The sequence below is a fragment of the Ammodytes marinus genome (genome assembly GCF_949987685.1).
Source record: "Ammodytes marinus genome assembly, chromosome: 21".
NCBI lineage: Eukaryota > Metazoa > Chordata > Actinopteri > Uranoscopiformes > Ammodytidae > Ammodytes > Ammodytes marinus.
In genome coordinates, this window is record NC_137225.1 from 21,503,232 (window position 1) to 21,527,623 (window position 24,392).

Here is a 24,392-nt window from a genome sequence, read left to right on the forward strand (position 1 = left end):
ATGGCCAAAGCTTTGATCTCAATCAGGGATGACTGATGTTCAGATAAGGGGGAATTAACGATAGCGTTAGCAAGGATACGTTATCTAAAGAACAATAACACACCATTAAGATTTCCTTCAACACATTGAGATTTATCCTGCACTGCTGATCTGTTCACAAGGATTGACTAAAATAGGTTTGACAGACATAAACAATAAGAGCACAAAGGAAGGAGGTCCAAGTGAGATTTGGCGTCACACCTTTACGCTCCCACGCAGAATCCATCCTATACTCACCACTTCCTGTGTTTGTCCTCTGGTTTCAGGCTTTAAAGAGAAGTCAATCTATCTGACTCAAACCGTCTGCGCTCACACTGTGTCCACCACTCAAAATAGTGGCTTGTTTTGGTTCAAGACAAGTTGGCAATTCCTGTTTACAGACCAGGATAACGCACATGCTGTTGGTTTGGGGTTTGTCCTTTAAATCATTTCCAGATACAACGTTTGAGAATGTGGAGCAGCTTACCCCAGCAGGGTCTATGAGTAAAACCTTAACATTGACCCTTCTTGCTTTTATATTGTCAAATGTTTCCTTTTGAGTTCGACACATCTCTCCATCAAAATGAGTAAAATAATTAAAAAATAAGATCGAATGAAAAAATCCTTCACTGGGAAAGGATGCCAGATGAAGAGAATACCTGTCAAACACCAACTCTGTGGATGTTAACAGGAATATGTTATAATAATAATATACTGTATATGCTGGTTTGCAGGGACATGTGCAACACATAATATCGCATCTTGACTCCGTTTGAACTTGCTGATGCATGAAGAAGTAAACATACAGCCACAGGAAGGACTTGTGTAACCCTCCGAACGAGCAAACTAAAAGAAACATGGTTGATTAAGAGAGGATATTATAATACAGGTTGGAGAGACGGCCCTTTATTGTGAAGGAAAGATCTGACCCACCAAAGCTCTACAATCCAAAAATGTATACTCAATGTACAACATAACATCATCTGTATCATAATCCAAAATGACTGAATTCATTTTTTTATTATGGGTTTGGGCCTTGAGTTAATTACTTTTCATGAGAGCATTTACTAAATGTCTCAAATGTAAGCATTATTTCACTTCATAATGTGACAGAAAAAGCAGATTTGAATTCTTGTAAAACTCAAAACAGCACCACTGTTACATTTGGCATGCAGAGTATAAACACACATGTGCATGGTCCAAGTAACATCTGGCCTCTTAAAAACCTAAGTGAGTCATCGGGATGTCCTATGGTTGTTTCTTTTCTCTTAATTGGTGACATCGTTGGTGCTCAGTGCTCATTATCGCAATTTAAAAGACCTGCTTAGTATCATGTGTTTCAAACAAAAACCCTAAAAACGTTCATGGACTGGACAGAAGTTGGCTCACTTGTGTGTGTTACGTCACGTGATGAATGGAAACAAAGTGGACATTCATTCATAGAGAGTTGCCAAAAGACTTAGTAGAAGTTATGCTGTGCTGTGGGTGTTGTTGCTTGCTCATTCATGAAATCACTATTTGACATGAGTGAGAATCTCACTGGGCTCCAGTGGAAGTTACACTTTTAATCAAAGCCATGTTAACTCCGTGCATGGCTGCTGTCCATATGACCTACATCATACCGAAGCCAGACCATGGGACTCGTTAAGCAAGGAACCAAGACCGAATGGATGTGGAAGAATTGACACATTACTTTCTTAAACACAGTGTCACATTACTGAAGCTAGCACGTCCATGAAGAAGGGCCAATCTACAGGTGCTACCATGTGTTGCAATGAGTTTCATGGTGGATTGAAATATATGAACATAAATGTAGCATATTTCTTTGAAATTAAGTTAGAAAGACGTGTTTCAGATACAGCTTCTGTCTCTTTACCCTCTACTTCTGTTATGTTTCACCGTCTCTTTTTCTCCATTTTTGTATAACTGCCATCTACGCTAATGTGTCAAGTTTCTCCCACTAGCTTGTGTTTGGCCCCATGAGAGAAACATAATGGTTCCCAGAATTTGGAAACAGAACTGAACAGTCACTGTAGCAGCCGATGCCAGCACCATTTGAATTGAATTCAAATCCCAAAAAATGCAGACACAAACACAGAGTCCTTTAGTACTTAGAACATGATCTACCAAATGACTAAATCTAACCGTTTAATGTCATATTTTGCAGCCAAAATAATCACTCAACTTGTGGACCAGGACCACTGCACAATGCACCCACTCATACAGTGTCAGATAACTTTTAATTGTTGGGAACGACGAAACCAATGCAGTAATAATTGGTTGACTCGCAGTTTTGTAATAAGTTCCACCATATATTGGTCAAGAGAGACACTCTGGCCCACTACTTCCAATTCAAGTTGACATTTTACGTTCAAGTCTTCCTCCCCACTGCTGAAGAACTCTCCTTCCCTTTATTGGTCTCTTCGTATTTTTAGGAAGGAAACTTTTTTTATATGCTGCCGTGAAGTTTCCTTTTCGTCATAAAAAGAGTCACGTAAACCTGCACTAAAGTTTGGGTTTGGTTCAGTACCAGCGGTGGTGATGTAGAGGTTGGCGACATTAGCTTGTTTGTGACGCAATAATTGAGACCCAACATTAGCAAGAAACATGATCTTAAAGCCCATTGACGACTCCAGAGTGAAATGACAGAATCCAAAACTGATTTAATTGACGTATAACCCTCTCTCATATAACCCACAGGGAATTGTAACAAAGCGTGAATAATGACTGCAACAAATCTACTAACACACAGATCCCTAAGGACTTGCATCATATTATATCTGTCACACTTTCCTCCACATCATTATACATACACATCATCTACAATTTAATCACCATAGCTACATTCTCCAAGACTCACATAATAAGCTACATCAACTCATGCAATACCCCTAATAGTCTATACTGTGTCAAGGGCATTTACATTGTTACATTGTTCCATGAGATCATTAATAATATGATCATTTATGTATAATTAACATGTGTTCAGCAGATGGAGAGCAACAGGAGTTAAGTGCGTGTTTGTTTGTTTGTGTTGTATCTTGTATGTTATATTGTGTGTACTGTGCTGGATTACGTTCTACTGCATCCTCCGATTAAACATAGTTATTGGTTTATTCATTAATGTGTTCGCTATCTGTTCATACATTTAACCACGTCTACATAGCTATAACTTAATATTGATGATATTATGTCAAATTCAAACTATCAAAATATGACTAACACTTATATTCCATTCACATAAATTGATCTCAGTTCTTCTGTATCCTCCTAAAAACATTAGCATAGACTAGATACAAACAAAGTTGAAAGATGCAGCATGCACTATTTCACACAACACAACTGGATTATATCAACTTGTATTTCAACAACTGTGCGCATAGATATGTGAATGTTGCCACGGTGACAGCTCTGTTGAAGAATATTTACAGCGTGCAGACTGGAAATATTTTCGTCCCAAGTGCTTTCTCTCTGGCAAGTGAGACACACACACACACACACACACACACACACACACACACACACACACACACACACACACACACACACACACACACACACACACACACACACACACACACACACACACACACACACACACACACACACACACACACACACACACACACACTTCTCTTTTTCCCTCCTCTTTAAACAGTGAATCATGGCAGGAGATTATAAATATGGCAAACGCACACACAGCCTTGAGATTGGAACCTCCGGGCTCAGCCAACAGTGGAGGAAACTGGACCATGAAATCACACTTTTTCTTCAGTCAGACATCAACCGAACTCCACCCACCTCTGAAAACTAATCCATGGTCAAGTTCTGCTGTATTGCAAACCATATTGCCATTTCGTCAGTCAAACAATGTATCCCTAAGAGTCCCATATTTAATCTCATCTAATAGAGACAGGGTTTGATTACTAAGAGGTCACACTTAGTTAGCCACAATCAGCCAAAGTGCTGTCTAATTCACAATGTCAGGCTCTGACAATTAAGCTTTGTGGTATGTAGGTAAAGGGATCCCATAATTATTTGACTGGGCCCACACAGTGCTGCTTTTGTGACACGGTGGTCTATATGGGCAATCATAGGTCAAGATATCCACAAATACACATAGCTGAAAATGTCATTCTGGATCCCAGCACACTGACGAAAGCAGAGATGGCATATTGGACGAAAACTAATAAAACAAAGCTCTCAGACTCCAATCGCCATTGACCTTCATCTCTGACCGGCACCTTCCAACACACAGATTCAGAAGTCTCCACTGCTTTGATTATGCTACTATGCTACTGATTGCCGCAGCCTGTCAGCCAGTGTGCACGTTGTGAGGGTTTTTGCCTGTTTCCAATCGCAATGGAAAAGGAAAAATGTGCAGTTCTATTTAGCGCTAATTGGGACCATGTTGGAGTGTCCTGATTGATCCATTCATCATGGGGGAAAATCTCTAGATTTAAGCTGTGAAAACAAGTCTGCAGAGACCACAGTGCACTGCAAAGACCCATCAGTCAAGATATAATTGAAACCATGAGACAACACAGAAGCCAGCAGGTATCTCGTATTATGGGGTCTAGTGTCATGAAGTTCATCTAAAATCCAAAATAATTCCCAATGAGTTTTGGGTAAAACTACAAGTTTCCTTCTTTGCAGCTACCATCCTATACCTCCAGTTTAAACAAAGTAATGTGCAGTGACTTTGGAGCCACTCCAAAACAACATTAAGCTTCCCATGGGATGAACTGATTTTATCAGGTCTAATGCAAATATGCCTTAAAATCTCAGACTCAAAACCCCCTTAAGACTTTCCCATGCCCCTTGCCATTATGGGACTTTAATTGAGTTTGTTTCAGAACTTGGTTGGACTTTCTGAATAGTTTTGTAAAGCTACAACATATATGTGTCAACATACTTGTACTTTCCATTGATAAATTAGGTTCATAATGTCCACACATTATCACCAAAACATTGAATGATCTCCAAATACGAGCATACCAGTCTTTTTTTGTCATTTTAAATATCAATTTAAGGATCATCTTTTGCATCAGTGCAACATGTTCCAGTTTCCCGGACCAGAGTGCAACAGTTTCACCATTCATCTCAGGCGCAAGGAAAACTCATGAGCCAGCAGAAAAGTTCTCCCAACAGAGAGAGAGAGAGAGTGAGAGAGAAAGAGAGAGAGAGAGAGAGAGAGAGAGAGAGAGAGAGAGAGGGAGAGAGAGAGAGAGAGGGAGAGGGAGAGGGAGAGCACATACCGTCCAGCAGCTGAGCAGAGGAGCGAAGGCAGACTAGTAGAAATAATCCAAAGAACCAAGGAGGAATGCTGTATAAAGACACAAGTAAAAAAGAGTTGTAAAAAAACTGATTTAAAACTACTTCTTCATTGGAAAAAACAGTGGCTTTCATTTACCGTGAAGTCATCTTAAAGCTTAGATCCAAAGTAAAGTTGTGTCCTGTTCATGTGTGTTAGTTATAGAGGGAGAGAGAGAGAGATGGAGCCCACTCTGACGCTCTCACTCACTCACTCCAAACTAAAAAAGCCCTCACTTCTCTCTTCACTCTCCTCCTCTCTCTCTCTCTGTTGCTCTGGCTCTCTGTGGTTCCCAGTTTAAACAAAGGCAGCTTCAGTGCGCCGCGACTCAAGGGGGGCCCTCGTAAAAGCCTGAAACCTGACTCCCGGTGTGTCTCTCTCTATGGACCAACCGCTCAGTATAATCCAGCCCTCCCTTCAGACATCACAAGTCCCAAATACAAATTAACACACTCCGGTTAATCCCTCCTCTTCCTACTGCTGCCGCTACTTCTCATTGGTTTGGGAGTTTTCTCACTTTCCCTGCGATTTTTAACTATTTTTCTAGTGTGACCTTGACCTACAGAAGGAGATGTCTCGGGAGATGTAGCAACCATCCCCGAAACTTTGTTATAAGTCAATCGAGTAAATATAACTATGTATCATCGGATCAGAGTAAATATTCTAATTTAGCTGAAACAAAAGCTCATGTTATCACTAGCTTTAGAGGAATTTTATTTTGTTTTTCCCAATGGCAAAATCCACAATCAGACTAGAACGCTTTCTAACTAGTGAATTCAGAAAATCCTATAAAGTATTGGAAGTACAATATCAATATTTCTATTTCAATAAAAGCTTAGCATTTTTTATTTTACATTTCCTGGTGCCTATTAGTGGGTCGAATCATGGTGCCAGTGAAGCAGTGAAGACCAGGTCAAAAAGAGCATTGGATCAATTTGGGGATCCTTCTTGATGTTCAAATTCCTAGCAAGTTCCAAATTAACCCATGCATCCTCTAAAGTGAATTCATTTAGGCTTGCTCAGTGAACTTCTTCATTTGGTAACTATCTAGATTCAAGACCAGACTTTAGGGTTGGACAATGGAAAGGTAAGTTTTGCTCATATCAAAATCAATTCCATTCCAATCAACCTGTTGATCTCAAACTCCATTTTAGCCATACCACATTAAATTAAATTCTTCAAATTAAAGTTTGCTCTCAACCCAATCAAATACTTCATATTTGGAGCTGCTGACCTTAATCCAAAGGCGATTAATGACATCATTTAGTCATCAGCCACAATGTCTGGACTCAAGAGCTTTGTGCAGTGGTGCCAAATGGAATCTGCCTACAACAAACACACCCACCACAGGTCTAGTCTAGCTTGAGGAGCCAGTGTGGTAGAGGGGGGTAGCTGATAAAGATGTGTTCAGACCGTGTTTCTGACAGCTCAGAGAGATAAGAGCCATCCTGGAACTTGAGTGATGCAGTTAGAGGCGGCATTGGTGATAAGATGTCTTCACTTCACTAACCTTACGCACACTGACCACTGCTTTGGTGGACAGGCAACATTCCTTCTAGAACTGTTGTCTCTAGTTAATGAGACTTCTTCATATTCAAAGTCATCCCAGGTCAGATTTGGGTCTCACACTCCCTCATTTTCTCAGCTAAAATGATCTCATCCGAATATAAAGGTCAACATTTTCCTACCCATTTTGACATTGATGGGGGATGGGGACATTTTTTGTATCCTGTGTTAGAGTGTACAATTAAATATAATTTAAGTTTGTAAAGAAAGTATTTTTTTTAAAAGAGGGTAGATTCTGTGTTCAAACTAGAATTGCCTTTTTAATGAAATGAAGGACTTGAAATGCTTGAAGTGGAGTTTGTCATTATTACCTTTGGCCTTATTTGGTGTATTTACCCCAGCATTTAAGTGCTTCTTGCAAATGTAAAGTTTAGTTTGAAGTCTTTACAACCCAACCAACATGGAGGAACATAATGCGTGTGTGTGTTCACTTTGTCTCACAGGTGTCTGCATTAGTCACAGTCTCTGAGTCAGGGGAAATGATGGAGGTCTGTTTTGATAAAAATAGACTTTGAACTAAGGCATTCACACATAAGAGGAGTCAGTGTTGGTGTGTTCTGTCTACATCTGTACTTTAAAAACACAGCTGCTGGGTGATGTAAAGAGTCCATGCACATGACATGCAAAACTATAGCACTTATGTCTACTTTTTGTTTTGTGTTTTTTGCCCATCGGTGCTCAAAAATCCCACATCAAACACCGATATCGCTGTCTAGACGTCTGTCTTTCCCTAAACTAACCCTTAAAGTTGCAGTGTGTGAAATAGGACTATTTTGGCATCATCAAACCAGTCTGTTCTACTGTAGAGACATGGCAGGGCAACATGTCCTATGTAGATATAAAAGGCTTATTCTAAAGGTAATAAAAAGCTATTTCAAGCGAGTATATATACACCAATTAAAACATACTTATATGGAATATTATTATATTCCATTCCTACCATGTCTGTTTGAAACAAATGACAATACATTCTACAGACTACACCTTTAATGTAATGTTTCCATTACGCAATTCTAAACACAACTGGAAGCTGGAATGCAACCTCCGGTCTCTGTTGTCAAAGTTCTACGCTGTTAGCACTCAACCATCCATCTCGAAACAAACACTTTACTGAATAGAAACAACAAACTTCTTGCATGGGATAAAATGGTTTCCAGTCAACGTAATACAGACAATAATTACATTCCTGCCAAAGTATATTTACCAGAGCAAAAAGGGAGTAAATAAACAAATAAAATGTAAATGACAACCGCTAACAAAAAGTGATGAATCATCAATTTACAAAAAACACAGGGAAAGGTCATAATGTCTTTAATGGATGTTTGCTTTTTGGGGAAAAAAATACATTGTTGTGAGTTGCATATAATCCTTCTTCTAAACGTAACACTCAGGCGTTGAGGTGAGTGCTCTGAGATCTCCATAGAGGTCTGTGTATATGGAGGTAAACAAAGTGGAAAGAACCACTCTTTGTGAGGAACGAGACAAAGACCAACAGACTGGCGTTTCCATGCAATGAAAACAGTAACACAGAGAAGTGTGTGTGTGTGTGTGTGTGTGTGTGTGTGTGTGTGTGTGTGTGTGTGTGTGTGTGTGTGTGTGTGTGTGTGTGTGTGTGTGTGTGTGTGTGTGTGTGTGTGTGTGTGTGTGTGTGTGTGTGTGTGTGTGTGTGTGTGTGTGTGTGTGTGTGTGTGTGTGTGTGTGTGTGTGTGTGTGTGTGTGCGGGAGGGATTTCAGCCTGTGGGTGGCTGCAGATTAAGAAGGGGGTCCAGCAGTCAGAGGTCTTTTGCTGGTATGAGTCATTGAGATACCGGATCGTCATCGCTCTTTAGCTTTAGCCGAGGGTGGTGAGAAACCCCGGCTGAGCTGCCCCAGCTGACATCAAAACGCACCAACGAACAAACAGAAAGAAAACACATCTGCTGGCTTTTTTTCCTAGGGAATTTCCATGTTGGGAAACTAAGCTGTTGGTGGTGGGTTGAAATAGACAGCAGTGCTGCCAGAAGACATGCAGAGATGTAGTGGAAGACCCCCCCCCCACCACCACCACCACTACCAAGAGTTTAAATCAATAAAACTCATAGCAAAAATAATAGATTGTGATGCGATACCTTCGGGGGGAGAGTAAACTTAAGTCCTACTTTGATGATATTGGAGACCTCGATAAAATATATGCAGCGTAAAAGATAGAAACCAAGTGTTGACAAATGAAGCAAAAGGAGCCAGGGAGAGAATATATAATATAGTGAGAAGGCTAGAGAGCCCCCCTCCACCCGAAAAGTCAACTTTACTCTAGATAAGCAACATTTTCTGCTGCTCATATCTTAACTATTTCTCATCACCAAAGGACAGGATTCCTCGGTGCACCTCTGACCCACTGGAGGTGTCCATTAAATCCAGAACAGTGATGGGAACAGTGATAAATGCTGTGTGAAGGGTATTGGACACAGGCATTCATTTAAATGGAAACCTTGTGCTGGTCACCAACACACTTAGTCATTCCCATCAACATCATTCATTTTCCAAAGTGAAGGTGGCCTACATAAGACTTAGGTTCATATGAATGCATTGCAATATATATTTGTGTGTTACAACACAGAATACATTTTGAGAATCAACAAAACATCTTTCATCTGTTTTCTGTTTAAAAATCATTCACAGTTTAATTGCAGGTTTAAAGCCAGCGTTGCTCTGTGCCGATTCCAAACAAAGAATAGTCAAACAGATGCAGAAGTTTTGATATTTCAGGGCAAACTAGGATAAGTGTTATTCTTTATTTAAAAACTGAGTAACTAAACTCATACACAACAAATGTTTCTTAAAAATGGTCTGTGCCACAATCACAATGCATTCATCAAATCACACTAAATCAATGCAGTCACTTCACACTACAAGGTTAATATGCATGTAGTAGATAAGTAGATAGGTCACAGGTACAATAACCCAAATCAGTGTGGATTATCGCTGCGACAATGGTGACAGTTATTAGATAACGAGTGCAAACTGACCATGCCATTGAATGTTTTTTTTCCCCATAATGCAGTATTGACAGAAGCAAAGCATAATGCATAATCAAGCTAGATCCATATTACCTCAAACTCACTGAACTCTGAAACTCTGTCTCTATTTCAAAATGCCTGGATGTTTAAAGAATAATTAATCGTATTCATCGTACAAAAGCTCATTCATCTTGCAACACTGCCTAGTGATGATTTAATTGTAATTGTTCAAGCTCAAAGCCAAATCACAATCTTACTTTTTCTGAAATAACTTGGTTTCTTTGTGTTTTTAGCCAATCATTTATCCACCATTTTCTTTGCTATTTCACATTCTCTCCCTTCACACGCTCACTATGACTGACATGGAGTCCCCGGGCCTAAGCGTTGGGAGTAGGGCTCTGTAGCTTCTGCACAAAGCCAGGGGGTGTGTTCAGGGTTCGAAGGTCAGACTGCATATCTTAGGGTTGGATCATGGTAAGGGCTGCAGTATGTGGTTGTGTGTGTGTGTGTGTGTGTGTGTGTGTGTGTGTGTGTGTGTGTGTGTGTGTGTGTGTGTGTGTCCCAGGTCAAACAGAAAACAACAAGTGGTTCTGGTGCCGTTAAGCTGAAATCCAAACGCAGTGTTGACAAAAGGGGGGTTTGCTCTGCTACTGAAAACAAGCAAGGGGCTCCACCATTGAGCCTCAGAGTGATTGGCAGGGACGTGAGCTGCAAGGTCAAGCTGCTGTTTTAAAGTGAAAGATTAGAGCTTTGAAGAAGAATGGATTTAGACCCTGAACTGCCCACACAGACAAAATAGACATAGGCTATGTATTAATTTATGGTGGGTTAAGACAGAAAGGTTTTGCATCCAAACCACAGATGTGCAGTTCAATAAAATACTACTAATAAAATGTGCTGCACATTAACATCAAAATTGAAAGTAAGACATTGGCGAAAAACATTTTACCGGGAATACTGTTACAACTAGAATTGCAATTCCTTGAAGAAATTGCGGTGTGAATGCTGACGCTGATGCTGAAGCTGATGCTGAATTTGACCCTTCACTGCTGAATGTTGATGAAGAACGAAGGATGAATATATCTGAATCAACAGAATGATTGAATGATACAATGTATGAAAAATGAATGAAAAATGAATGAATTATGACCTTGAAATTTGACCTCTAAACTACTCTGAGGTCATAATTGAGTCATAATAAACATCTGTGCAAAGTTAAAAGAAAATCCGTGTAAGTCTAAAATGTAGCTGTAACCGGGGCTTGAACCGCCAACTTTTAGTTCAGGGTAAACAATAAATAAAATTGTTCGGGGTAAACAGCTCTACCTCATGTGTCATCTACACTTAGCATGAGACATGTTCCACTTCACACAATGATATAAGTAGAAAATGTTATTCCACAAGCTGGATTCAATCCTGTGATTTTCTGATTACAAGACCAAGGCTTTAACCACTATACCACCAATCCTGTGCTAAAAACAGAGACCAGGTCTAATTTATAAAGAAACCTATATATTCCTATGGTGCTATATATTCCAAACTGCTACTTCTATCTCGCAAACCGTGAGTCTGAAAGACTTGCCCTCGTCAGACGGAAACGGGAAGAAACATAGTGAGACACTAGTTTGTTCAGTGTTTATTTCTCACCATAAAATAAAATTTCACTACATCATTATTTTAAACCGCAATATTTAAATTTGATAACTAAAAGAACCTTGTATTTTTTCAGACCTTTTTTGCTATCACTTTACCTTCATGTCCCAGTTATTTTATGATAAACCTGTACACAGAACATTTCAGAAAGGATATTGATGATAATCTTATTGAACTCTTAAGATAGAGTGGTGTAATCAAATCAACAGGTGTAAAAAATGTTCGTTCCAATATATGTTACATTGTAGGCTACCCTCTATGCATATATGCAAACATATACAAATGCATTGAGACATTGAATAATGCCCACCTTCAAAGTAAATCAGATAAAGTCTGTTGGAATATTTCTGTTAATTCACCATTTATTAAAATGTTATTGTTACATGAAAAATGTTAACCCCATAGAAAAAGGAAAATATAAAAGTCTGCCGATATAATATTTACAGCCTTACACCCTCAAAGCATGTCAGGAAAAACTTCTTAAAAACCTTTATCAGGGAAAAAAAAAAAATTGAAGAAACCTTTAGGTAGGCCAAGTCTTTGAGAGATCCCCTACCAGGACGACTGCGTGTGACAGACTAGTTAATGTTTGAATCTGTGATTGTCTGAAAGTCTTGTGCACAGTGTAGCTAATGTGGATGACACAATGTGTATCTTTGTACGGTGGTTAGCGGAAAGGAAACTGTCTCTTCTTCAAGTCATTCTTCCAGTGGCCAGATGATGAAGGGCAGCGACTGTTTCTGTTGAGCAGATGGACTCCCAAAGGAAATTGCTGTAGAGAAGATCAACAACAGAAAAATGTTTTACAATAAGACCAAATAACCAAATATGCATTTAATCACTTACATAAGAAGCAAGGTCAAATCTTATAAGTATCTTCTTACATGCTCAGTAAAGAGTTGTGGAGCCGCACTGCCTGCCCCTTATCTGCTTTTCCTCAGTCCATATGATTCTCTCCTATGGGATGGTTGGTCATGTGGCCATCTGGATGGACAGCTAACAGGAAGCATCTTTTTTTTGTTGAGTTGAGGACTCCAGGATACTGCTGCAGAAGACTCTCAGAGTAGTTTGCTGTAAAGATGAGGGGTAAATGTTATAATAAAACATTAATTAAATCACTTGTAGAACACACAAGTTCAAATGTTTGCGTAAAAAAGCATTAAATATAATCTACTTACGTTTTTGAAGCAGAGAGTTGAAGTGTCTTTTACTGCCTTGAGTTGACCTCTCCATGGTGCTGACGACTCAGCCTGGCACAGATCAAGTGAGAAAAAATCAGAAGCAATTGATCATTTCATGTTTTTCACATTGTGAGTGTCACTGATGGTTTGAGGTACAGGTACATTAGATAAAGAAAGTTTACTTACAAAATGCTTTGTTCCAGGTCAAGATGACCACTCGGGTTGATTGCCACTAGATTTTCCTGTTGCCCCAGTCTCACCATGTTTCCTCGATGCAGATCCATCACAACCGCCTCTCAGCCTGAAACCAAACCCAAATGTGCATTCTATGTTACTTACAATGAATACTGCGGACAGTGACAACAACCAAATCAGCATAGACATGCAGAGGATTTTAATACAACACTAATATAAAAAAATATGTAGTCACATACATGGCACTGTTCCAGAGAACTATGAAGGGCTTTGCAGACATCTGTGGTTGGTCTCTCTGCCTTGAGTAGATGTCTGTCAGGTCTGCTGTGAAGCCCAATGTTGGTGTTTCTAGAACTCTGGTGTAACTTCTGAGCTGAGGGGCCTCCCGAGTGACAACTGTGGGGCACTTATGTAGACAAATATACAGACAAAAAAGAAATGTATTAAATAGCAGTAATGTAGAGTGCAGCAGGAGCAATAATGAATCATTACAACTTCCCGCAATTACTGATAATGATCAAAGTTATGCCTTAGTTACCAGCACTTACTTGTAGTTTCCTGTCCACTTCTCAGGACTGCCATTATATTTTATATGTATAAATATATATGTATATATATATATATATATTGGGAGAATTGTTTATTCACAATTTAAAAGGGTCGACCATTTTTCAATACGTAGTAGTTGGATTATTTAAGCTTTGCCACCCACAATATAATTGAATATTTAGTCATCGGTTGCAAATGACGCTGGTTGGATATTGGTTGAATGAAGTTTAGGGGAAGAAGTATGAGTGAGAAGAAGCGATTTTAAATGTTGCATCATTTTTAATGAAATGTTGACGAATTTTGAAGTTAGGATTTATTTTGAAAATGTTGAATAAAAGCAGACGTGGTGAAGTTGTTGAAGATCTTAAAGTTTGAATGAAGTTTCTAGAATGAAGCATGTTGATATTTATCTTGAGTGAGATTGTCCCTCCATCCCACCCTCCCTCCCAGCCTGTAAAAGGCTGGAACAGCCGAAGCAGATTTTACAGCTTGGCTGACAAGGACAATCCCACCCACAAATGTATTAGTTTTTTTTTTATTTAGTATTTTTCTGGATTAAGTTTTGTTCAAGTAATATGTTATGTTAAGTAATAAGTCGATTTACAATCATCAATGCATTACACAATACTTAGTTTTGTTAAACTTAGCAATGGTTACCCAGGTTATATACTCTCAATTTACATTTCCAATATTTCTGAGGTAATCGTACAGTACACAGGATTGTGGTAACTGTAGTAAGTTTGGAGCAAGCCAGAATGCAGACAGCACTGTGGTCGAGAGATGTAAATGTGGTCCAAGAGTGTATTTTTGTCGGTGGTAGCGGCTGTGATAAGTTGCTCGTAACCTTTTGACTGAAACAGTTCAAGGATCGGCTTGCTTGCTCCGGACAACAGATTTTCATTAAAATCTCCGCAGACTATGATTGGATGATGATCCATAATTTCTAGCGAATCCAAGAGGCTTTGCAAGTTGGAAAGGAATGAGTGTATGCTGTAGCTTGGAGGCTTGTAAACAGCAGCGATCAGCGCATTGAATGGGGCTTCAAGCTTGACAACTGTAAACTCAATGTCAGTAGCATTGTGTACGTACTGCTTTTCACGGACTTGTATATGGTCTTTTACATAGATAGCGACTCCGCCACCATTTTTGCGAACCATGTCAGGAAAGTTTGTGTACGAGACATTTCGGTTGCGATTGAACATCTTGTACCCTTGTAAATGGAGACTTTGAGCGACAAATGATCCTTGTAAGTGAGTTTCTGTTAGACACAGGACATCAGCAAGGTGAAGTTCATGGTGACTCTTGATATCAGCGATGTGAGACGGAAGTCCTTCTGTGTTGTGGTGGATGACGGTGAGAATATCTGGCCTGTTTAATGTCGCTGTGACATTCAGTAGAGGCATTAAATGTTCAAATGAAGCTTCTGCCATGGCTGCAAGACCTATTTTGACTTGTGGATTAGCATATATTTTTGTCTCATCAAAATCTAGAATATGAAGTCCACTGAGGGAAGTAACTCTGCTGAGAGCAACATAGGCCATGCCTGGCTCAAAGATGCTTTTTAGTGAGACTGCGGCGGAGGACCTTGTCATGCCTTGAACCTTGTGTATTGTACAAGCAAACGCAAGTTTTAAAGGAAACTGCCTGCGGACCACTCCCTTTTGCTTCAGTTTTTCTTCATCTCTATCAATGTACACAATATTATCAGCTGCACTGATATTGCTGGGATTTCTTGCCACATCTAGTTCTAGTCCAAGTTTGTTGACGTGTGAAGCACTACCGCCATCACTGGTCACTATTTTCGCAATACATGCAAATGTTCCATTGCAGAGACCAGACTGCACGTTGATATTTCTTGTAAGCATGACACGAGCGCCTAAAGCAACTTTAATTGAGTCAGGTAACTCTTTATTGTCCCCTTTAAAAGGTGTAGCTTCTCTCGCCATTCTACCAGTTCTGGGATCTTTTCGATAGTCGTCTGCATCTATCTTTATGATGTCAGAGTGAAACCGCTCTAGTGATGTCGAATTATGTGCATCAACCTGTTTATTTGTAGCGAAGACGTGGAGTATGTCTTTTGGACAGTGTGCCGGATCAGCGACAGCCTGTGAAAGCAAAGCTTTGTCTTGGTTGGATAATGCCTCTTCCTTCTCTTTAACGCGGATGCGGTTCAGCATCTCAGCAAATGGGACGTCGTCTTTCTGACGCATAATCTCAGTCAACGTGATAATCTGAAATTGGTCGCGCCAGAGGTCGATCTGAGTTGGATCATAGACGCACAACGGTTTAGACTGTCGAACAGGAGGGAGCTGATTGAAATCACCCACGGCGAGGACACACATCCCACCGAAAGGTCTGTGATTTCCTTTGATTTGTTTCAATCTGGCATCGACATAGGCAAAGAGAGACTTTGAAACCATACTGATTTCATCAATTATGAGTATCTCTGCATTTGAAAGCTCTGCCCTGACTTCATCTAGTTTATTACCAAGACCATTGAACGGAGGCTTTAAACTTCTCGGCAGCTTTAGGAGACAATGCAATGTTGTGCCTGAAATGTTGAAAGCGGCGGTGCCAGTAAACGCGGTTAACAGGACGGTAGGTTTTGACATGTCCGATTCCTCTGCATTACGTGGAAGCCTAGACAATATTTTGGATGCTTCTGCGTGGATGCATTTGATAAGATGAGACTTGCCTGTTCCAGCACCACCGTTAATGAAATAGAAGAACGGTTCCACATTTAAACCACAGACGCGTTTTATGCTCCAGTCTCTGATGGCGTAGAAAACGGACGCTTGCTTTTGGTTTAAATTTTGATACATTTGCCGCAACATTGCGGGATCTATCTCAGGGGCTTCTCTCATGATGGCAACTTCTGGTCTGTTTTCTGTCCTCAGATTATAGTCCGGCACGTTCTCTTGCACGTTATCCTCATCAGCTGGTCTTGCTTCAAGTTCCTCAATGCATTCTAACCTTTGTAGTTCACATTCGGGAGCCAGATTACACCATTCGTTTATTATAACACCATTCTGTTCAAACTCTGCGATGGCACTATCAATGTCTTCCCTGTGTTTTTCATATTTTTCTCGGTTTCGTTTCACGACACAAGACACCATCTCAGGGCGCTCTGTACCTCGTATCCAAATGCCAGCACGTTCGTGGAAGGACTGGTTGGTGGGGTAGTGTATGGATTTTAGCTCCGTCTGTGCGCGATACGGGACGTAAAGCTTTAGTAATGTGCCGTGAAATTCCTCAGGATTCTTCTCCTGTGAGAAACAACGATATTTAATAACAGCGGGTTTACCGTTTGTTCTTCTCTGAACAAATCCCATCTCATTCAGTAGGGGCACTACGTTGGGACCTTTTGCCTGTTTGCCATAGACAATTCTACAAGTGGAAGCAAAATCGGCCAAGCACATTGCCTCAAAGTCTGGAGTTTCTGGTCTGCATTGGTACTTGTCAGGTAATCCGTTCATCCACAAATTAACAGAGTCTGGCGTTCTGTTCTCTAGGAAGGACATGGGGTAACTCATTTTTAGCGCGTTGTCATCAGTCTGTACAAATATGACCTGGCGTGAACACTGTTTCATGCGTAGACCACATGCACGGGCCACACACTCTTGAGCACTGACCTCTCTTTTCTTAGAGTACGCCTGCATTACCAGTTTCATCTCATCGCTCTCATTTACATTTTCATGACTTGAATTTTGAATCATTGATTTGAGGTATTCACTTAAACCGTGTTCAGCTTTGCTGATGTAGCTGCAGATGTACATGATACACGAGTAAGGGTTGAGAATGAACTGTATATCTAAATTAGCATCCCAGGCTTCAAGGAGGGCAGGATTGTATCCATTTACCCACGAGTCTTTTGGATCACGCTTTAGAACCACCTCACTTGCTTTGGCTTTAATACACAGGCATTCTATGTATTCCTCAACCGTGAGGTCACATGACGCCAACATCTGTTCTAAAGTCAGAGATGCGCTCTCAGCTACATCGTTTAACCGCTTTAGTGCGTTGAGCTTTCTTATTGCCACCAACTCTCTCTCATCTTCATCTTCCAATACTTTAGATCGTATTATCATGGTTTCTGGGGCTGGGATTTTAGGAAATCCAAAACGGCAGTTGGCATTGGAATATTTAACACATGTCTTTGAATGTGTTTTGCTGTGCATCTGAACTTCTGTAACTTTTTTGTGCAGTTCAGGTTGTGTGTTTGGATCAGGCAACTGAGCTGTGATGTATTTGGAAACGAAATCACAAACCGTCTGATCAGAGTCTTCTTCAAACACAGGAGCTCCTTCTACCCATACGAGACAGTGTATGTGTGGGCTTCCACGGTGCTGAAATTCCAATCTCAAAAACCAGTCCACCACTTTACCGATGGGTTGAGCGGGTGACAGTATCAAATCTCTGAACAGAGCCTCAACACGTTTGTCAAAAAGTCGCATAGAGGTCACCGGGTTTGATCTTAAGATGGACGCTTTCGCCTGCCAATCGAGTGCATCAAAATTCACTTGTTCGCCTTGTTGAGCTTTAATGGCTGTAATAACCTCTTTCCAGCGCATTTCAGCAGCAGAAAATGTAAGAAAGAATGTTGGCGTCCCCATCTGACGAATCATCGAGAATAAATCTTTGGTCGTCTTCTCCCAAAACGCGGGGGAGCCTCTGAGTGGTGTCATGAATCGGATTGCATCTTTGTTACGCACAAGTTTTTCAACCTCATGCTTGTTCTGCAACATTGCATTGGTTATTTTGCGACCATCTCGTGTAAAAGGTTTTGCTTTACGCAGCTGTATTGACATGCTGGAAGTGGCCTGATGTATTTCGCTTACAAACTGAGCGAAAAAGAGATAGTTTGTATCCCTAGCAAAACGGTTGTCTGCACAGCAAAGTCTAGTTTTGAAATAACTGCAGGGTGTTATTGTTTTGCGACGGTTTTCGTCTAGAGTGTTTTTACCAGTGGGAAACTGAACGGGAAAAGCCATTGCCTCTAGGTTAGGAGTTTTGAAAAAGCTTACTGGTTTGTTTCCCTCAGCGGGTGCAACCGAGTAGATTCCCTCACTAAAACTTAATATTTCATCTGTCAAATCAGTTGGTTGTAGACATGACTCGAGAGCAACGGCGCCATTAGGTTCATCACTCTCCTGTTCAATATTTTCAGACTGCTGCTGTGGTTGCTGACCATCAGACAACTGACTATTTGTATCCTGTTCATCGTTCTCAGAATCCATTTCTGCCTCAAAGAGTGCATCGTTCTCAAAGCTGTCAATTTCCATCATATCTTCAACATTATAGTCCGTATCATCCATGTTTTCCTCATCCGAGTCATTTGCTTCCTCATCAATTAATGGGTCACAAAGCTCTTCCTCATCTCGGATTGTTATGTCAGTATACTGCGGATGGACCTCTTTTAGTTTAAGCAAAGCCCTCACTAGTTTAGTCCATGTTACACTTTGGTAAAGTTGATGGCCGGTATAGCACAATTTCCTCTTAAGTTTAACTCTCATGACCTGAGACTCACTTCTTAGTCTCGGTAAGGCATTTACCGTTTCTTGTACTTCTGATGGGACGCAGACCAAGTTTCCACAAATCTGGCGCTGACCTCCCTTCGGGAGTGGGATAATTTTGGCGAATGTTATGCATTTGGAAATGAGATGCCTCTCCAAAATGTTTAAATCACAGAGTTCAGTGGGAATATCTGCTAGTTCTAGATTGTTAGCTATGGCAAGTGGTGGCATACTTCCAGTTTTAAGGTGCTCATGGCAAGTGTGACAGATCCACTCTTTTTTTCTTTCAGCTGGTACTGTGCATTGTTGAGCATTTTGACACTCATCAGTACAGACATGAACAAACTTCCCTGTCAGGCAGGTTTGAGCAACAAGTGGATTTGTATTGTACTTTGATCTATTGCAACATTTCACTTGATTTGGAAACAAAGATCGATGGCAGCACGTGCAGCCATGTATTGGGGCCTTTTTGATATTGGATCGAAAAACTTCTATAGCATCTCGCATCTGCATGTCTTCCATCGCATCTCTAATGAGACTGTCATCCATAGAATCTCTAATAGGACTGTCATCCCTTTGGTTTTGCCTTCTTTGCATGCGTCTGTATTTTTGTCTTATTCTCATCGCACAGTTCATGCGATGAGTCATTCCAAATGCACGATTGCTTTGGTATTTGTTTCTCATGCGTTGTCTCATTGTTTCTTTCTGTCTGGCTCTAAATGCAGGGTCCTTTGCATAACGAGTGGTTACATTAGACTTTTTAGTTTGTCTGAAACGAGCATCTAAGCGATAGCGGGTGCATGTGTATGACCTCTGCTTCTGCTTGAAGCTTTCACTTTGCCTGTAACGGTTGGTTATATACGACCTTTGCTTGTCCTTAAAGCTTTCGCTTTGCCTGTAACGGTTGGTTATATACGACCTTTGCTTCTGCTTAAAGCTTTCGCTTTGCCTGTAACGGTTGGTTATATACGACCTCTGCTTCTGCTTAAAGCTTTCGCTTTGCCTGTAACGATTGGTTATATACGACCTTCGCTTGTCCTTAAATCTTTCGTCTTGCCTGTAACGATTTGTTAAGTTATGCTTCTGCCTCTGCCGGAAGTCGGAGTCGTGTTGATAGCGAGAAGTTGTGTAGGACTTCTTTCTTTTTCTGTAAGAATTGTCATGGGATTTGCTCACTTCTTTAGCGTACCTTTCCCTCTCTTTCCTCTTTTTCTTTTGGAGGGGAGTTTCAGTGTTTTTGTCATGTTTTGCCTTTGCCTTCTCTGCAGCCATCATTCTTCTTTTATACTTTATCCTTGCATGTTTGGGAAGTTTAGATAGATTTGGTATAGCTCTGTGGTCCTTTTCTGGATTATCTAATGTATAACATTCTGAACCTGCATTGCTACACACATGTATTAATTCACTTGAATCTGATGTAACGTCTGCATAGGGGGTATAGGCTGTATCTGAGCATGATGGCAACAACATCTCAGTTTCAGGCTGTGTTACACTGGAAATAGTGTGAACGTTCTGCTCCCTCATGTGTGAAACTTCTGCATTTGCATCGACATGAGCCACATTTTCTTCTACAGAGATTTCCTCTACACTTTGAACAACCACATCTGATTGCATGTCAGCACAGGGTGTAGACTCTGTAACTGAGCTTGACGGCAAAGACATTTCAATGTCAGGCTGTGTAACACTGACCGTAGTGTTATCGATATGCCCCCTCGTGTGTAAAACAGCAGTGTCTGCATTAGAGTTTACGTGAACAACATTTTCATTCACAGAGGCTTCATCTACACTCTGAAAAAGCACAGGGATTAGTTCATAAGGAGCCTCTGGGCTGGTGCCTAACAAGGTAAAGATTGTGCAAAGTTTGGTTTGCAGATCTCTTAAATGGTTGAAAGTGAACATGACAGCTGTTCCAGTACTGTCTGGGCCAATGGGAAGGCCATCAGGTCGTCTTGTGTGTGGGTCAAAAAATCCATACCTTGCTTGCTGGTCTCGGAAAACAGCAATGAAGACATGGCTCATTACCAACAGAGCGAAGTTCACTCCAGATGTCAAGCACTGAAGTCCGTCTGAAAGGTTTAAGAAGTCGCCTTCTGCAGGAGTAGATGTAAACATTCCATACATTGAGTTACATTTTGTCATTATGTGATGCAGTCTGTAGCCACGTACAACCTCAGGAATTTCATCTCTATTCAAATGTCCATGAACTATCCTTCCATCTTTTATCAACTGTTCCACTGTTTCCACATACATTGAATAGCCACGATCTAAAACAAGATCAAGGTCTGCGCTTTTAAGGTGACTTAACTCGTGCAGGAAAGCTAAAAATGTTGCAGAGTTACAGGAGCACTGACTGTTGTTGGCATCATGATATGTATAATGGTTCTGGCTGCGGGATGCTAACTCACATGTCACATTAGCATTAGAAGGCTCAGAAACATTTACCTCTCTGTTGCTGTAAGGATCAGAATGTTCCACAGGTTCAGCTTGTTTTGAGGATAGAAACTCACTTAACTTCAGCCAGCGTACTTTTGAAGCTTGAGATTTCTTTCCTTTTTTTGGCATGGTCTCTGATTTCTCAAAGGTTCAAAGTTCTCAAAAGGTTTGCTTATCAAAGGTTTTTTCTGAAAACGTTTGAGAAAGGTTTTTTCTCAAAAGGTTTGAGAAAGGTTTGCGTCAAAAAGTTTTGCTTCAAAAAAGGTTTGCGTCAAAAAGATTTGCTTCAAAGGTTTTTTTCTGCAAACTGACTAGTCTCAGACTCAGTCAGAGGTGAATAAAAGAAGAGAGAAATCTGGATTTTGATACAAGGGTAGAGAGAGCAAGCAAGCTTTGGGGAGGTAGATCTGAATGTCCCCGGGAATACTGACTAGTACTTCTCAGTCAGAGCGTGACACAGGGAGAGAGAAGACAGATTTAGCAGAGAGTACAGACAGAGCAGAAAGCGACCGCTTGCCCAGACTGTGAATCTGCAACAAGAAGCGGTCAAAGGGGTTGGGGGTTGGGATGGTAGAGTCAGGGTACAAGACCAGGCGTCTGGAAAACAGAGAGTGGAAAACAATTATTAATTTGAAATACATTCTTCCTAGCAATTGCAGAAATAGTTGCCTAATTGCATGTAGGGCTGGCCATAATAGATCAAATATTCTATATTGTTTTGTTTTTACAATACAATTAGTCAGCAAATTATCTTTATTTCATTGAGCAGTAACAGTCTTTTCCCTATGTTAAGGAACGGTGCTGCGCCACTGTTAAACAGCATTTAGTTAATGAATAGAGCGGGTGGGTGCCACCACATAAACTGCTGAACAACAGGTGTTGGACTGAATACCTAGTAGGTCTATATGGCTGCCTATCATCCACGTCGCTCTCGGTTTCTCTGTTTGACAGCAGGGAGCGTATGTGAGAGAGACACACATACATTATCTGCAAACACACAGCCCGCTGCCAGTGACTTAACTCATTACACTCTTATCAAAAAGCTGTTCATGAAGAACAGGTACAAATCAAGTGTAAATTGGTCCTGCTTTTCACTGTGGTGGGACGTCTTGGTAACTTCCTACTATCAGTACACTAGCGTGTTAAATTAAATAATAAGCTAATACACATGGCTGGCTCAGCGCTGTCATTGCACTGCCAGCCCCTGTAGCAGTAGTGGACAGGTGGTGGGACACTGAAGCAGTGATGCAGACATCATGCTTTGTTTGTGTATTATCTATCTCCACTCTTATCATGCGACACAATGAATCAATAATGAAACTTTTATAAATTGATGTTTATGGATTTGTTGATACAGTCCTAATTTTGTCCATGAAGGAGCTTAGGTTAATAATACCCAGGGGGCAAAACACCCTTTTTTCAGAAAACAGACATGGATTGTTGTAAAAGGTTGTTCTCTATAAATAATATCTAGGACCCTCAAGGATTACAATCTGGTGAGCTACGTACTGGAAAGCAAGAGGGTTTATCTTAAACCATGAAATGTTGCCAGTTGATTACTGACAGAACAATTATTTTCTGTATTTTTTTCAGAAAGGTTCGAATAAATATGCACATTTGCAATATCCAACTCATTATGTGTATATTTGCATCTCTTTAAAAATCAATTATCTAGATGTTGGGTAAAGCCAGAGTATATTATGTGTAGTATATAAATTATAATAGCCATATGCATGCGCTCGTTGGATGCAATGAGGCCCAGTGTGAGGATGGAGTGTGAAGTAGCAGCAGGTAATACGTCCACAAACCCCCACATATATATGTGTGTGAGTGTGTGTGTGTGTGTGTGTGTGTGTGTACACCCCTCACATTTCTTTGCCCCTGATGAACTCCTCTGTTGTTTTTGCAGTTTTTTTTGGATCATTATCTTGCTGCATGATGAAGGATCTTCCAATCAGTTTGGTTGCATCTTTCTTTAAATTGGCAGACAAAATGTTCCTGTATACTTCTGAGTTCATTTTGCTGTTGCCATCATGTGTTACTGTGTTGTTGTCAAGATGCACCTTTACCAAAGTGATGGAAAGGCTAAAGTTTAGAGAAAGAAAGAATCTGCTCATAATCCCAAACATACAAGCTCATCTGTGAAACACGGTGGAGGCAATGTCATGGCTTGGGCTTGCATGGCTTCTTCTCGGATGGGCTCATTAATCTTCATTGATGATGTAACACATGATGGCAACAGCAAAATGAACTCTATGGTTGCGTTCCGAATCGCATACTTTCTACTATATAGTATGTAGAAAAAAGATTTAGGATGTCCCGATTCTTGTGGCCAGATTTAGGATGGTTAGAATACCCGGATGGTCTACTTCATGCGGCCAAGATTGTTAGTGTTGAAAAGTGCATCCTATTTGGGCGATTCTGACCCACAATCCAGTGCGCACGTGAAGTGACGTAACATCGACGAAGCCTATAGGTCCATGTTATGAAAACAAACGGGGATGCGACGGATATAAAAGCAAGAGGCAAGATCAAGGCGCAATGTTATGATGAAATAAGAGAGAAAAGTATGTCCCAATAGTATGTCTACTGCATCCTAACTAGATTCTTTTTATCGTCGGATGTAGTATGTAGAATAGAAAAAAGAAAGAGTATGCGATTCGGAACGCAACCTAAGTCTACAGAAACATTTTGTCTGCCAATTTAAGGAAAGATGCAACCAAACTGATTGGAAGATCCTCCATCATGCATCAAGATAATGATCCAAAACACAACAAAGGAGTTAATCAGGGGCAAGAAGTGGAAGGTTATAGACTGGCCATGTCAATCTCCAGACTTAAACCCTATAGAGCATGCATTTTACCTGCCAAAGAGGAGACTTAAGAGAGTAACCCCCTAACACAAACAGCAACTGAATGAGGCTGCATTGAAAGCCTGGAAAAGCATCACAAAAGAAGAATGTAAAAGTTTGGTG

The 24,392-nt window shown here is 40.5% G+C and overlaps 2 protein-coding genes across 4 annotated transcripts in view; both read right to left on the minus strand.

Moving 5' to 3' along the window:
• LOC307267975 (collagen alpha-1(XV) chain-like) overlaps positions 1-5,596 on the minus strand; it is a 240,457-nt gene extending 234,861 nt beyond the window's left edge. For both annotated transcript variants that reach the window (XR_013845430.1, XM_080050470.1), the window contains exons 1-2: positions 5,432-5,596; positions 5,277-5,344 (exon numbers count right to left, since the gene is read on the minus strand). Coding sequence is in view for 1 of the 2 variants with exons in the window: in XM_080050470.1 (XP_079906596.1) it covers positions 5,277-5,344; positions 5,432-5,442 (79 nt within the window). In the remaining variant the exon portion in view is untranslated. The remainder of the gene's footprint in view (positions 1-5,276; positions 5,345-5,431) is intronic.
• Positions 5,597-11,699: 6,103 nt separating this feature from the next.
• On the minus strand, positions 11,700-21,939 carry LOC307267903 (uncharacterized protein). Of its 2 annotated transcripts, XR_013845423.1 has the most exons (7): positions 21,428-21,939; positions 20,961-21,075; positions 13,163-13,329; positions 12,915-13,029; positions 12,726-12,797; positions 12,432-12,618; positions 11,701-12,319 (listed from the first exon to the last, which is right to left on the minus strand). XR_013845423.1 is itself a non-coding variant. In XM_080050358.1 (5 exons), exon 1 carries the CDS (start codon positions 20,882-20,884, stop codon positions 14,150-14,152), a length of 6,735 nt encoding a protein of 2,244 aa, XP_079906484.1. In that variant the 5' UTR covers positions 20,885-20,934; the 3' UTR covers positions 11,700-12,319; positions 12,432-12,618; positions 12,726-12,797; positions 12,915-13,029; positions 13,163-14,149. The 2 variants fall into 2 exon arrangements, 1 of the variants encoding a protein (XP_079906484.1); XM_080050358.1 differs by lacking the exons at positions 20,961-21,075; positions 21,428-21,939 and having other exon boundaries at positions 11,700-12,319; positions 13,163-20,934.
• Between the last annotated feature and the right edge of the window lie 2,453 nt (positions 21,940-24,392).